The 13545-nt window shown below is 44.6% G+C and overlaps 1 protein-coding gene across 2 annotated transcripts; it reads right to left on the reverse strand.

The window, feature by feature from the left end:
• Positions 1-525: 525 nt before the first annotated feature.
• On the reverse strand, positions 526-12364 carry ubxn4 (UBX domain protein 4). Of its 2 annotated transcripts, none has more exons than XM_086220941.1 (13): positions 12160-12364; positions 11503-11605; positions 10230-10258; positions 8938-9056; positions 8111-8300; positions 6527-6656; positions 5839-5893; positions 5238-5402; positions 4142-4269; positions 3016-3118; positions 2330-2461; positions 1822-2033; positions 526-1424 (listed from the first exon to the last, which is right to left on the reverse strand). In XM_086220941.1, the coding sequence occupies exons 1-13, from the start codon at positions 12239-12241 to the stop codon at positions 1286-1288; spliced, it is 1587 nt and encodes a 528-aa protein (XP_086077067.1). In that variant the 5' UTR covers positions 12242-12364; the 3' UTR covers positions 526-1285. The 2 variants fall into 2 exon arrangements, with proteins under 2 accessions (XP_086077067.1, XP_086077066.1); XM_086220940.1 differs by having other exon boundaries at positions 1822-2036.
• Between the last annotated feature and the right edge of the window lie 1181 nt (positions 12365-13545).

The following is a 13545-nucleotide window of genomic DNA, read 5'->3' on the forward strand; positions in this document are numbered from 1 at the left end:
GTGACCACTTGCATCAGTTGAACGTGCAGTTTTTGCTACTTGGCTAAACTTGCTGCTCAGCTTCTACCCTCCGTTCTGCTGAAGCTGCCTGCGTCACCACTCCATCATGACCACACTGACATGGCAGCTGAGCGAGTCCATGGGACTGACCCAGAAAGCCTCTTAATGGTGCCTGTACTCCGCAGCCCACCGGAGCGCAGTGAGGAGGCTGCATGGGACAGTGTGGGTGTGACTGTTGAGCCAGAGGCTGACCGCTCTTCCTGGAGTTCTGTCCCACACACTGCTCCTGCTCCGGCCTGTCGCAGTTGGCTAGTATTCATGGTAGACATGTTCACGAAAACAACTGAACAGGCTCAACAGCACCTCTCCACCTCCTCAGCTGGTGCAGGTGACGCGCGCCACCGCCGTGCTGATGCCGTAGGAGCATTAGCTTCTCCTTCCTGCGGGGGTCTGCACATTCATCACTTGTCCCCCCCGCTGAAGGCTGCAGGGACATTTCACTGGATGAGTCCTAAACCTCACAACCAAGACAGAGAGTTTGTTATTAAAATCAGGTTACTTTTATTTTCATCGAATGAGGAGCACTACAGTAGTCCCATCGTCAGCAAGAAGACATACAGTATATTGCGAAGTTGTGTGTATGTGTGTGTGTGTGTGAGGTCGGTCACTCAAACAGCTTCAGATGTGCAGTCCTCCACCATCGGCTGTGCCAAATGTTTTATACGTCAAAAAGGAAATCTTTATTCCAGTCAGGTAATCATGTAAATGAGTCACTAGCCATCTTTTGAAAGAAACATTCTCAAAATGCAACAACCCCATAACGTGATGTAAACCAGGCACAGACTACAAAATGTTCAGGTCAAAGGTCAATTTGGTGCCTTCCGGAAAATCTAGCAAACACAATCAGGGCAACCTGGGTCACTTTAAGCCTGTTTGACAATTCTGAAAATGATCAACTGTGAGCAAAAACTGAACGAGCACTTCTCTGATGGCCGCCACGTGGCTGGTGTAGAGTTTCAGTCCAGTACAGGAAACAGAATCATGTCATGAACAGAAAACATTCTTCTGAGGCCCATCAGGACGTTTTGTTGGTTTCAGATCTACCCATGCAGGTGAGGCGCAGCAGTGTTGGAGCACAATAAGAGAAAAACAGCCCAAGGATCAGCCAGAAAACAAAAAACTGTCCAGAGTCCAAACCGGACTAATTCACACAGGAGCCAGGGCACAGCAGGGGGGGGGGGGGGGGGGGGGGCAGACTGAATTAGGGAAAGCTGCAGTAACTGTGCTACATCTGCTGGGTGGAGTTCCCATTCCAGGTGTTGTTGTCTTCCTCACTATCCTCCTGAGTTCTGAGCCGGCAGATTTTACCGTCTTTCTTGAAGTCCTTGGGCTGCTTCTCCAGGGTGTGCTTGGACAGAGGTTCTCTAAACAGACAAAGACACCGATGAGCAAATGAAGGCGACTCCCCAGGCTCATAAACACGCGGAAATACATACGAGCAGAATGTGGTTCCACTGAATTTATCGTTTATGGACACCAACTACTCCCCCTTCCTGCAGCAGAGCAGCGCTTCTGCTCGTTATGACGAACCCAACAATAAACGGGCTCAATATTCTTTGGAATGCAGCCAGGCCACACTCTCTCACCCAGGGGAGGTGGACATGTAGGGTGCCAACGTTCTCATCAGGAGCTGGAGGACTCTTCCCCACAGTCACCGGGGAAAGTGGGGATCGAACCTGTGACCCTTCATTTGCTGGAGAGCTGCTCTAGATTCACCTGTTGGGTCCTAACCTGAGGTCTGTGAAATAGACCGCCACTCACCTCTTTGGTTTATCAGAGACAGATGTTGAGTTGGTGTAAGAGTTCGACTGAGGGGAGGGACTTCTCGATGTTGCTCCAGCAGGGGGCGGAGTTACAAACAGGAAGGAGCTTAGGAATCTCCACACAGCCAGCAGAGGGTAGAGGATTGTGCCCAGAACTGCCCAGATCCCACCGCTCGAGGACTGGACCACTGTGTTGGCAGGCCTGCTTGACTGCTGGGGGACGGACAGAACATGGAAGTGATGAGACACCAATATCACATGGAAGAGACGTTTGAGACTTAGATCTTGTAACCCAGCCTGGCCTCCAATGTCCAAACTTCATTTTGCTAAGCTATGCTACACTTCTTCTTCCTGCATCAACCAGAAAGACATGAGATTTGAGCTCTAGACATGAGCTCTGACAAATTTTCCTTTTTCATTTCCTCTAAAGCGCCAGCATGTGTGTATGCGTGGGATCACTCTGAGGTGACTGCGTCAGGTGGAGCATGGACAACATTTCTACTCACAGGCAGGAGCACAACAGAAGCACTTGGAGTCAATTCCAGCTCCTGGAGAGTCTTGTTCAGGTCTTCACTGGTGAATTCCCGTCTTGGGAACATGGTAGCGAGGGAAAAGTTACCATAGCGGTTTCCCAGTTCCTGAGTGAAAGCCAAACACGTGGGTCAGTGATTCTGTGGTGTAACATAGAACAGTTCTCTCCAGCTGTACCCGACTGGACATTCAAGCCAACAAAGAGCCCTGGAGTTGAAAAATCCTGACAAAACCATCCCGGTTTTATCAAAACTTGATTTTTTTTCACTGATCAGAACAAGTCCCGCCCCTCTGCTGGGGGGCAGTTTATTCCATGTCAGTCATTAATCATGATTACCCAGAGTTCACATGTCGCTTTACAACCTCATGTTTCTTCCCACTAATCATTATTGATAGGGTTTTAGTGACTGATCCACTCAAATATCATAATGCATCACTCACTCATTACTTTTTTATTCCGATCATCAATGAATCTTCCATTTATCGCTAAATCAGTGTTTGTAGCAGGAATGATGCGTCTTCTCTTAGGAGCAGAAGCTGCTGCATTCGTCACATCATCCACCACCAGTCAGTGCCCTTTAATCACCAAAATCTAATCAGCTCACTCCTGATCGTCGTGTGTGTGTGTGTGTGTGTATGTGTGTGTGTGTGTTTGACTGACCTGAACAGCAAACTGCCGAGCCTCTTGAAGTTTGCTCTGTGAGGGGAACTGGTTGGTGAAGGACGAGCCATCCGGGAGGCGGAACTGTATCCTTGTTATGGTGCTGAGAGGGAGAGAGAGAGAGTTAAAGGGAGAACAGAAACCTGTTGGTTGCCTTTGTGGCTTGTGACTGCAGGGAAGACAGGTGTCCAGGACAGACGAAGAGGCAGACACACAGAGGTTCCTGTCATTACTCCTTCTGTCTGCGACTCGTACATTTATGATGCTGGACACTGACATTTCAGGCTACTTTGAGAGCCTAAATTATGCTAATGTACAGCCTCAATAAAAACATCTGAGATGAGAAAATAAAGATGTTCCTGCATGAAAATCTCAAACACAGCTGGCAAGGAGAGGCAGTTTTCTTTGTAGCCTGTTTTCACCACCAGTTTGTCTCCAGGCTTCATGGCATCATAACAACATCCTCTGCCCTCAGACCCTCACATCGACTGAGGAGAAACTCCATAGAAAACCTTTAAGAGGGAAAAATGGGAGAAACCTCAGGGTGAGGAGGGGAGGAGGATCCCTCACCAGGAGGGACAGACGTGCAGGAGATGTTGGTACAGACAAGAAAACAGTTTACAACACAGAATGTGTGTTGGTATTTTAGCTGAAACTGAACTACAGACACTCTGTAGCCACAAAAGGCATTTGAGAACTGTTCCATCTCCCAAAGGGTCTAAGTACTGACCTGTGGTGTGGCACACACTTTGCGTACCTACACTGAGCCAGTAACTGGCAACTACAAATCAAAAATTAAATACAGTTATATTTAAACACACAGCTTCACATTCTTTCTGAGCTGTGATATTATTTTGATTTTCCAGGAAAAAAAGGAGTGAATAATCCAAAGCCACAAGGCTCGGCTTGTACGTTTCACCGTATTTTGGTAAATCTTTGTGTTATTCCTAACTGGGCCCAAATGCAAGAGCGAGAGGAAGAGCAGCATCAGTCTTACCTTCATGTTCGTGTGCGGAAGCCTTTGTCCTAACCTGTAACTGTACCCGCGTTGAACTCATACTTGCTGCCAGCTCACATATAAACAGTTAATGCATTTGTCACTCCTTGACTTTCAGCAAGTCTTTACCTCCTCTCCCGTAGTAAAGCTCTTCTCCTGGCCTCTTCTTCTGTCTGTCTGGCTTGCAGTTGCGCCTGCTTAGCAGTCCTCTCCTCCTCCTGGGTTTTGGCGTAGCGCGCTGCTCTGTCAGCTCGGTCCTGCAGGACAGAGGGAAAAAAGAGGTTAATGCCTGTAATACATTCTCATTGTTTAAACCGCCAAACCAACCACATGTGATGCCAATCCGCTTCAGCCAATGAGGGGAGCACGCCTGAGGAACTCTACACCCTAAAAACACATCTGCTGCCTGGAACAACAGCTGCACTACAGCAGACAGAAATGGACGCCAGTAAAATGTTGTGCTCTGACAGGACTCTCTTTACGCTGTTGATACACCTGCAATTTGACTTAAACATTTTTTTTTATTGTACATGTGTGGTATTGAGCGTATTTTGAACCTTCAATACTATTTTTGCCTACTGATCTTTTGTGCACACCTTTTTAAGGTTAATTTCTTTGTGCAACACAAAGACAAAATGACCGAACAACGAGTTCACGGTGCTGACGAGGCCTCCAGATTCTCCACAACTGAATCCAGTCAAGCACCTCTGGGTTGTGCAGGACAAACTTGTCCCATCCTTAAAGTGGAGTTGGATGATATGTTTGAATTTCCAATCAGCTATCGTCCGCCAATCAACTGGCAATTGCCAAAATATTGGTGTGGGTGTTTGTGCCAGCATGTTCACCTCCCCACTTGCGACTTTACAGTGGATAAAATAGTGGAGGTGTTTGTGGCAAAGAAAAGAGACTCTCAAAGAAAAACAAACATTTCAAACGTGAACATTTTCCTTGTAAAAGTTGGTTGTCTTTGTTAAAAATCATGATCAAAAGGTCAAATAAACCCAAATATGAATGTTTGAGTGTTTAGAGAATACTTAAAGAAAAGGTTCTTTCATTGTACCAAGATAGCAACTAAATTTATGACATCATCACCACCAACCAACACTGTCCACTCAGACACTGTCTATTCCCAGTACCATTTCCTGCATGTTAAATACCGGCTTGACATCTTCCACATTTCATCCTGCGAGCGGAGACAAGCTGAAGCAAAAGAGGGTTTGTTTACCAAAGCGATCTGCTGTTTGACGCGCTCTCTGGCAGCTTTCTCTTCAACCTTTTCTCTATTTCTCTCCTCCAGAAGTCGCTTGGTCTTCTCTTCTTCCTGTTTCCTCTTAAAGTCCTGTATGTCCTTCCCCATCTTTCGCCGCTCCATTTCCTTCTTAATTTCACTCTGTGGTTACAGGCAACATGCAGTTAGGTACGTGTGTGAGAGTCCAACACTCAAATCAATTTATAGAGGTTAGGGTACCTGGGAAATCAGCCATAACATTCTGATAAATGACTTTAACTGCAGCATTAAGCTTCAATGTTGCTGAGACATTCTGGCCCACATCAGCACGTCACCTTAAGCCCTTGCTTGGTTTGGGAAGCATCTGTTTCTTCATTGTTTCGTACCTGACGTTATCTGGTCATCTGAGACGCTATCAAGAATCCTGTCTGTCTGTCACCTCACTCTGGCAGTCACAGTCTGAGAGCTCAGACTTTAAACTTGCCTCTGCAGCCCCAGAGAGGCAGTGAGAGTACTCAGTCGTCAGTGACGTGAACAGGGAGGGAGCCATATTAACATAAATGTATTAACATTTACTGCCCTGAAAAGGCCTCTTTACCTCTTCTTCTCCTTTCTTCTTTTGCTCTTGTCTCTCCTCCAGTTTCTTGGTTAATCTGACGAGACAATGCAATATTAAAATATGACATTTAGCTGAGGGAACTCTGGATGTGCTTGTGTGTATTTCATAGGCGATAATGTGAAATATACAATAACTTCATAATCCAAGGAACCTCAAGACAAAAAGTTATTAAAAATGTCCCATCCCCAAACATGAACAAGTTACCGTGGACACGGGAAATGTGGCGAATCTTAGCAGGGAAATCAACAAGACTTTCAGTTTTCGTCCTCATTTGTGTTTCAGCTCATTTCTGTGTTCGATTTATCACCAATCACCTACTAGCTGGTGCATTTTCAGATAAACTAATTCCTACTTTTTGGTCTCATTGTGGTCAGAAAAGCTCTCGTGAGGAAAATTGTGCTGTTTTCCAACATAACACAAAATTTACACGCGTGATGTAACACGATTTATAGTGACACTGGCAGACTGAAAGTAGAGGGTTTGACTGATGTTTCTAACATTTTTTGAACTGTAGTCACTTCACTCATGAATAACCTATTTGGTAAAGTTAACTGACTACATAAAAAATGTTACAATGTGACTTAGACTACATATTTGGATCTTGCATCACAACTTATAGAATATCTAAGTCCAGTACCCAGAGTTCAGCGTGAAAATGTGCTCCTACCTTTCCACTTTAGCATCCAGCTTCTCTTCACTCTGAGGACACACAGTCGCGTGTTCTGAAGCTGCTTGTCTCTCGTCTGCAGGAGTCGCAGCTGAGTGGCTGCCGTCATCTGCTGTGCTTGAAAGGGAAGCTAGGAACAGTAGGAACAAGGACAGAGAAGTCAGCCAACTAAACCACTGTTACCTCAAGCTTTTGACTTCTACATGGATATTACAGCTCTTCATACAATCACGTACTTCACCTGGTTGTGTTAAATCATGATCTCAACACTGCTGTCTTGATGATCGCAGTGTTGCTTTCAATGAGAACGGGACTGATCTGCTTTTGTGCAGTAGGAAAAGGGGGTTTAACAATAATCGAATGACTAAAATCTGATTAAATCTTATATCTAAAATAGCTTTTAGTCAAAAAACTTCAAATCTAAATCAGCTGCCCAAAAACCCTGAGACATATTAAGACTCATCACTAACAAATAAAGTTTAATTTTCAGTGAATGAAACCCAACCAAAATGTCAACAGTTTCCTGTCAGCATAAACAAGGCAGTTATACTTTTATGTGATAAGAATAAATGATATCTGATGAAAACTAACAAGGACTTCTGACACGGAGGAGAGATCTTTACCATCCGAACACAATTTATTCCTGTAAGTACTGAAAACATTTCGGACAGTTATTTGTGTCATGAGAACTTCCCCACAGAACACAAGTATGATACAGGAAATAGCAGCAAAATTCATGTTTGGTTTTGGGTTTTTTTCCAGAAAAAAAGTCGATTTTTCGGAGCTTTCACACAGCAACTATCAGGCATAAAGCAATCACGCCGGCAGAACTGTGTTTTGGGTCTTCTCATGTTGCGCATCAGGCTACAATCGCCGCCTGCTGCACACGATGCCGTGTTTAAACACCTCAACTCTCTCATAAATGATGTTTACACATCATCAGATTATTATTTCTTATCATGCTGATACAAACGGGGAAGCGGCCTCTGCTAGTTAAACCATGTGGGATCAGAGCAAGTAGCAGGCGGCGATTCCCTTTGATGGAACCAGGAATAAACCCAACGCCACCCAATCTGCTATCGTCCTTGTCTTCTTTATCCATCCGTGTACTCAGTGCTCCACAAATACTTCGATGTGGGCTAAAAGTTAAAAAGATGAACACTTCTGGTTCTTGTTCCCTGCAGCGCTGAGCACAACCAGCTTGCACATTCAGGGGAACTGAGTCACTGGTGCTGATCCAGCCTTGCTCACCGAGGCGCTGAACTGGAAGTGTTACGGTTGGTTGATTGTTCAAATCCAAGTGTCGGTAGATTGAGCATATAGTGACCATAAAGAGCACGTGGATAATCAAGACCACGCACTTACACGCTTCTGAACTGCTCTAACTTCAGGCGTCGTTCGCTTCAAGCTCAATGCGCCAGGCAGGCGCCCACACCCCCACACCCATTTGAGAGTACTTGATTTAAGTACTTATTGATTTAAGTAATTATAAGCGCCACTTTTTTGTCTGTGTTTTTTCCGTCAACCTTTCAGCATGACTGAATAAAACCCAGCCCCAGCTGACACCAGCTCAGGCTCTCTTACCCTTTGTTGTTGCTGGTCCTGCTGCCGGCTCCGTGGCCGCCGCCGCCGCTACAGCTGCTGAGGACCCACTGCTGTCTCCTGATGACCGGGTTGCTGAGACTGGTGTTGGTGTTGGGCCTGCTGAGCTCATCATCTCTGGAGCACTTGCCTCTGGTGACACTGTGCCACCACCAAACTGCTGAGCGTGCATCTAAGTTAACAACAAGATTAAAAAAAAACAAAAGCATCATTTCTAGAGGAGTCTGGATCGGATCACTAGCCTCAGTAGCTAAGCAGGTGTTCTCCATCAATAGCCTCAAGCATAATGTACAAAACAATGCCAATTATGACAACGCTGCATATTCTATCAGCGTGGAGAGATTGTTGTGTTTGTCCTCAGAAATGTGAAGTTTGGATTTAGGAAACACACGGAGCTCCTCTGCAGCCTCTCCCGTGCTCAGCAGCTACACCGGAGTGTCTTCTGAGGAGATTTTCAGCAGGACTCTGTCCTCTACTGTTACATCACCAGTCGTCTAACCAGTAGCAGCTGCTCTGCGTGCACATTATAGATTGGATTGACTGCAGGATTTCTCATCATCACATAACCCATCTGCTGCACAGGCCCAGCGCAGCCCCTGATGTTAGTGTGGCAGTTCCACCTGACGAGAACGGAGACGATCTCCAACCACTGAGATCCCCCAGCTGGAGTCACACACACCCGCTCAGCCTTAACATGCCTATTTCTTCATCACTGCCACACACAGCTTAAGGCTTGATGAAGAAAAACTGAAAGGACCGAAGAATCATTCATGAATCATCATTACATCATCCAACCTTCGTGGCTCTACCTGCTTGACTCTGTTGATCCTCGTCATGAGTTCTTCTGCAGACACACTGCCGGCGATGACCTCAAGAGGAATTCCATTCTCTCCAATAAAGAAGCTGGAGGGGATGCAGACCACTGGATCTGAACGCAGACGTGTTCAAGAAAAGCTCTGCAGTTTGCTGGTACGTTTATACGAGCAGCATAAAAACAATTAGTCATTTTCTACATAGTATTTCTTGATTAGAACTTGTCATGGATACGTGCAGCTTTACTTCCCTTGGAGAAGTCAACTGTCTTGTACACGTTGCTATGTCATATCTACACTGCGCAAACCTCTGCCAGCCAATCACCGTTTCTGATGGTTGGACAAGTCTGCACTCCCTCACTGAGGTTGGGAGTCCTATCCAGTGTTTGAATCAGTTCACCTTCCTAGTTTTCCTCTGGTATACATAATTATTAGCTGAGTAAATAAACACTCCCTAGTAGATAGAGAGAAGTTCAGTGAGGGCATCAACCCTGTGGACCGAGGCCAAGTCCTCCCCAGCAGCCTGTGTCACATCGCTGCACGACACTGCCCAGGTCCTCTTCCTCCAGGTTTCCTGTCTCTCCATACTGACGCTTATTAAGTAACAGAACAAAATCTCTGTATCTCAATAAAAATCGTGATATTTAAGACATCACCGGTTCATAAATAGAACCAAAATCATGTCATATTTCAATCAATCAATCAATCAATCTTAATTTATGTCACGCCAAATCACAACAAAAGCCATCCCAAGGCACAAAGAGCAGGTCTAGATCCTCACTCTTTCATTCAGATGAAAGAGTGAGGATCTAGCATTCCCACATGAGCGAACACTCGGCGACGGTGGCGGGAAAAAAACACTCCCTTTAAACAGGAAGAAACCTCAGGCAGAGCCGGGCTCAGAGTGGCTGCATCTGCCCCGACTGGTTCGATGTCTACCCTCTCCTGGACTGGTGTCTACACTCCATTGATGAATGAGGGCTTCAGGTTAGAATCACTACTTTATTATTACATTCTGACTTTCTCAGCCATTTATTATGCATAATTCACTCTGTGAGTGAGATCAGCACATCACTTAGTTTGCAATCTAATGTGCAGCTGAATTTCAACAGTTGCAGTTTATTTTTATTTTCGTAACTCTCCCTCCATGGAGAATTGCATACAACAGTAATGATCCTGATATCCTCGCTATTTGCACACTCCATAGCAAGAACAACCCGCAACATCTCAACTAGCAGTCTGTTGTAGCACCAGGTAGAACTAGAACAGTACCTAAACAAAAAAGATACAGATCTGGGAGAACTGCACACACACCTCGCTGTGGAAGAAAAGAAATATTTGTTATCATACAGTGAAACATCCATGAACAATGACATTTATTTTCTAAATGTGTTCCAACACTTACAGAAAAGGTTTCTTGCATCATTAAGATGATTGAATAATAATTATTACTATTATAACAATGATAAAGAGAAGGGTGGGGGTGTAAATGTTTCATTCTACCTGCTATTTTTCAAACACTTATTTTGTTTGTGTGTTTTATTATTTTGTTTTAGGATTGAAATAAAAACAATATGTATTCACTGTTTAAGTTCTGGAACTCAACAAGACTCAGTTTTTCTTCCTGGTTGTTCTGACACATTCACAATCATTGATGGTGAAAGTAACAGGCGGTTTGTTCAGTGCCTGCACTTGTTCAAAAAAAAGTATGTTATTAAAGCTCATTATTCTGGTTTGCGTTTCCCAGTACAACCCTACACGAGGCGACAATGATGTGACACCCTGGGGTCAACAGGTGCACGCACGCCACTGTTCCAGGATTAGACTTATGTTCCAAAACCAATCCAGAGCCAGCTGTTTAATTTTGGCAGGTTACAACAGTACTAACCTTCCTTCCAGCTGCCTACACTCAACTCTTAGACTACCATGACCTGGATGACCCAGACGACCTGGATGACCCTGAATCTTCACCGACAGTATTAACCTTGACAACATTTTCAGCACCAGGAAAAGAAGCATCCTGGCATTGATGATGAGCTGGCACCTTGGCTGAGGAGCTCAAGCTCCTTTACATCCATCTACTTAACAGTAACACAAGTTGAATAAAACAGGTCCCAGAGCCCTTGTTTACCGACATTCACCTTAAGAGACTTGAATTTCGACACTGATTTCATTCTGCTCATGAGGGACAGTGGCGAGTGCTTACCTCCATAAAATATAAAATTAAGTGCTATAAACTATTCAATTGAAATGGATCGTTCACCCAAATATGAAATCATCTACTCGCTCTCTTGCTGATGAAAGGTTTTTAGTCAACACTGCTGGTGTTTCATGGTAGAAGGCGTAAATCTCCCACACAATTTCAAATGTCACTGAAAACAAGGTGTCATGGCCGCGAGCTACAGGCCAAACTGAGCAGTGAGTTTTTATAAAAAAAAACGACTCCTCATGCTGAGACTGCTTACTTTAAAAAAACAAAAACACAAACGTCACCTCACCTTCAAAGAACAAGAGAGCGAGCAGATGAGGGCTAAATCTCCATGTTTGGGGAAGCTACTGTACCTGCTGGCATCGACTTGAATGGCCACGCAACAGTTCTGCGCAGCCTCCGAGACTCGGTCGTCTTCCCAGCTGGACATCAGGCGTGTGGACTGCTCGTCGTCCCCTGTGAGTGTGGAGGGTGATAGTGTTGAGTCATAGCTCACTGTCAACACACTACATCAGAGCTGAAAACAAACAGTTTCGTCTTCAATCCATAAAATTCGACAAACGTACAAGACAAATCGTTGCATAGATAACGTCACACATGACAAATTCATTAAAAACTATAGATTAAGGCTATTGTCCGCTGTTTTCATTACTTTGCTGTTTTTCAGTTGATACGCTAAGATGCAGGGTCGAATTAATATGTAAATGTACTATTTCATGAACAATATAGGTCAAACGTATAATTTAAGATTATCTCACTTATCGAAAATACTAAGAATGAAGAGACTGTGACAGAAATTTAGCTGGCTTTGGTGTCTGTCTACTTGCTTTCGAGCGTACATTCTCCTCAAATACTGGTGACGGACACGGAACGTCTCTCTGACAGCTGGTGACTGGCTACACCGCTCAGACGGCAAGCTAGTAAGCCCACTTATGCTATTATTTCCCTCTGGTTAGCCAACATTACGCAGGCTAATGCTAGCTGACAGGCTACTCGACACACACACGTACCTTTGATGACAACGACAAAAACAAAACCCCGCTGCTTAGCCGAGTTAATGGCGTCAGGGATGGAACCACTAAACCAACGCATCTTGATACGCTGTCTGTTTCTGGTTTGGTGACGATAATCAACTACTCTTTCGCTTGTACCCTTCTGCTCCTTCTTCTTCTTCTTCTTCTTCTTCTTCTTCTGCGTTGCCGTCGTCTTCTTCCGCCTCCTTTTCTTCTTCTTCTTGAGTTTAAATGACGACTCAAACCCGCGCGGAGCACTATCGCCCCCAGCCGGCCTGTTTAGCTTAGCCGTTATTCTTCCCTTTGTGTTCTTTTGTGAAAACATGTTTCCGAGCTGTTTCCAAATATTGTGGCCTGTGAGTTTAATTTACATTCAGTTATAAATGTCTTTCATTCAAGACAGTGTAGAATGACATCTTCCACATTTCAAAACTCATTTCAGACATGCAGGTTAAGACCCTCCCAGTGGGGTACAGTTTGAATCGACAGTCTAATCCAACAAAATCGGACATTCCACTTTCCTACCCTCCCTCTCAGACTTCCTGCTGGATCTGAAACATTTGTCCTTGTCTTTGTCTCTTTTTTCAATCCAAACAGTAACACTTTAACTTGTCCTTCACGGGACAATGTAAGGAAAGTGCATTTTGCACAAGAAATACACAGAAAGAGTTAATTTTCATAAAAGTAGCTCCATCCATCCAGCCATCCATTTTCTACAAATGTAAGTGCCACTGGCAAAAAGAACAACATACAAGTGTCAGGTCCACCTTCCTACTTTGACAAACATTATGTGTGGTTTTGTGCATTAAAGCATTTCCTTCAGAGTACCTTCATCAATGAATATTACACAGACACACAAATACACAAATAAATACATGCAGAAACGCAGAAATGAACAGATGTGGAAATGTATAAACATATCACTGACAGTAAGGAAATTTGCGTTTGGTTGTTTATGTCCTTGTTATAACAGTGTTTCTTGGCAATAAATCTGCTACCGTTGGAAAGCCTGTTTATTTCCCTTTAAAATGGCGCCACCTTTGAAAGTAATATGCATTTGAGGGACGAGCAGCAGAGCTGAGAACGTGGGTTGTGCCCACGAAAGATTTGCCACATCTTCTCTGCCAATGCCAAACCTGCTGTTGGTGCCCGAGTGACCAACACAGCCACGTTGGCTGACTTGCAACAAATGCTGGTTAAAGACTGGGATGCCATCCCGCATCGGTGTGAGACCAGGCTGGTGACCAGCCGGAGGAAGAGGTGCCAGCCTGCTGTGGCTCTTCCACACCCTCCTGAGGCTCCTGTTTGTTGGATGGAGAAATTGTTAAGTTGCCAGTGTGTCTCGTTCCTTCAAAACGCAATCATTCAATCCACCAAACACCT

This window comes from Aulostomus chinensis, chromosome 12 (assembly GCF_037954235.1).
Source record: "Aulostomus chinensis isolate RoL2024-O1b breed Wild chromosome 12, RoL_Achi_v1.0, whole genome shotgun sequence".
Classification (NCBI taxonomy): Eukaryota; Metazoa; Chordata; class Actinopteri; order Syngnathiformes; family Aulostomidae; genus Aulostomus; species Aulostomus chinensis.

Excerpts from the sequence above, each read along its gene's own strand:
- ubxn4 (XM_086220940.1), bottom strand. The coding sequence starts at position 12,241 with ATGCGTTGGTTTAGTGGTTCCATCCCTGACGCCATTAACTCGGCTAAG. Across the intron at positions 11,606-12,159 it reads TTTTGTCGTTGTCATCAAAG|GGGACGACGAGCAGTCCACA; the intron begins GTACGTGTGTGT and ends CCACACTCACAG. Across the intron at positions 2,462-3,015 it reads CTCGGCAGTTTGCTGTTCAG|GAACTGGGAAACCGCTATGG; the intron begins GTCAGTCAAACA and ends GCTTTCACTCAG.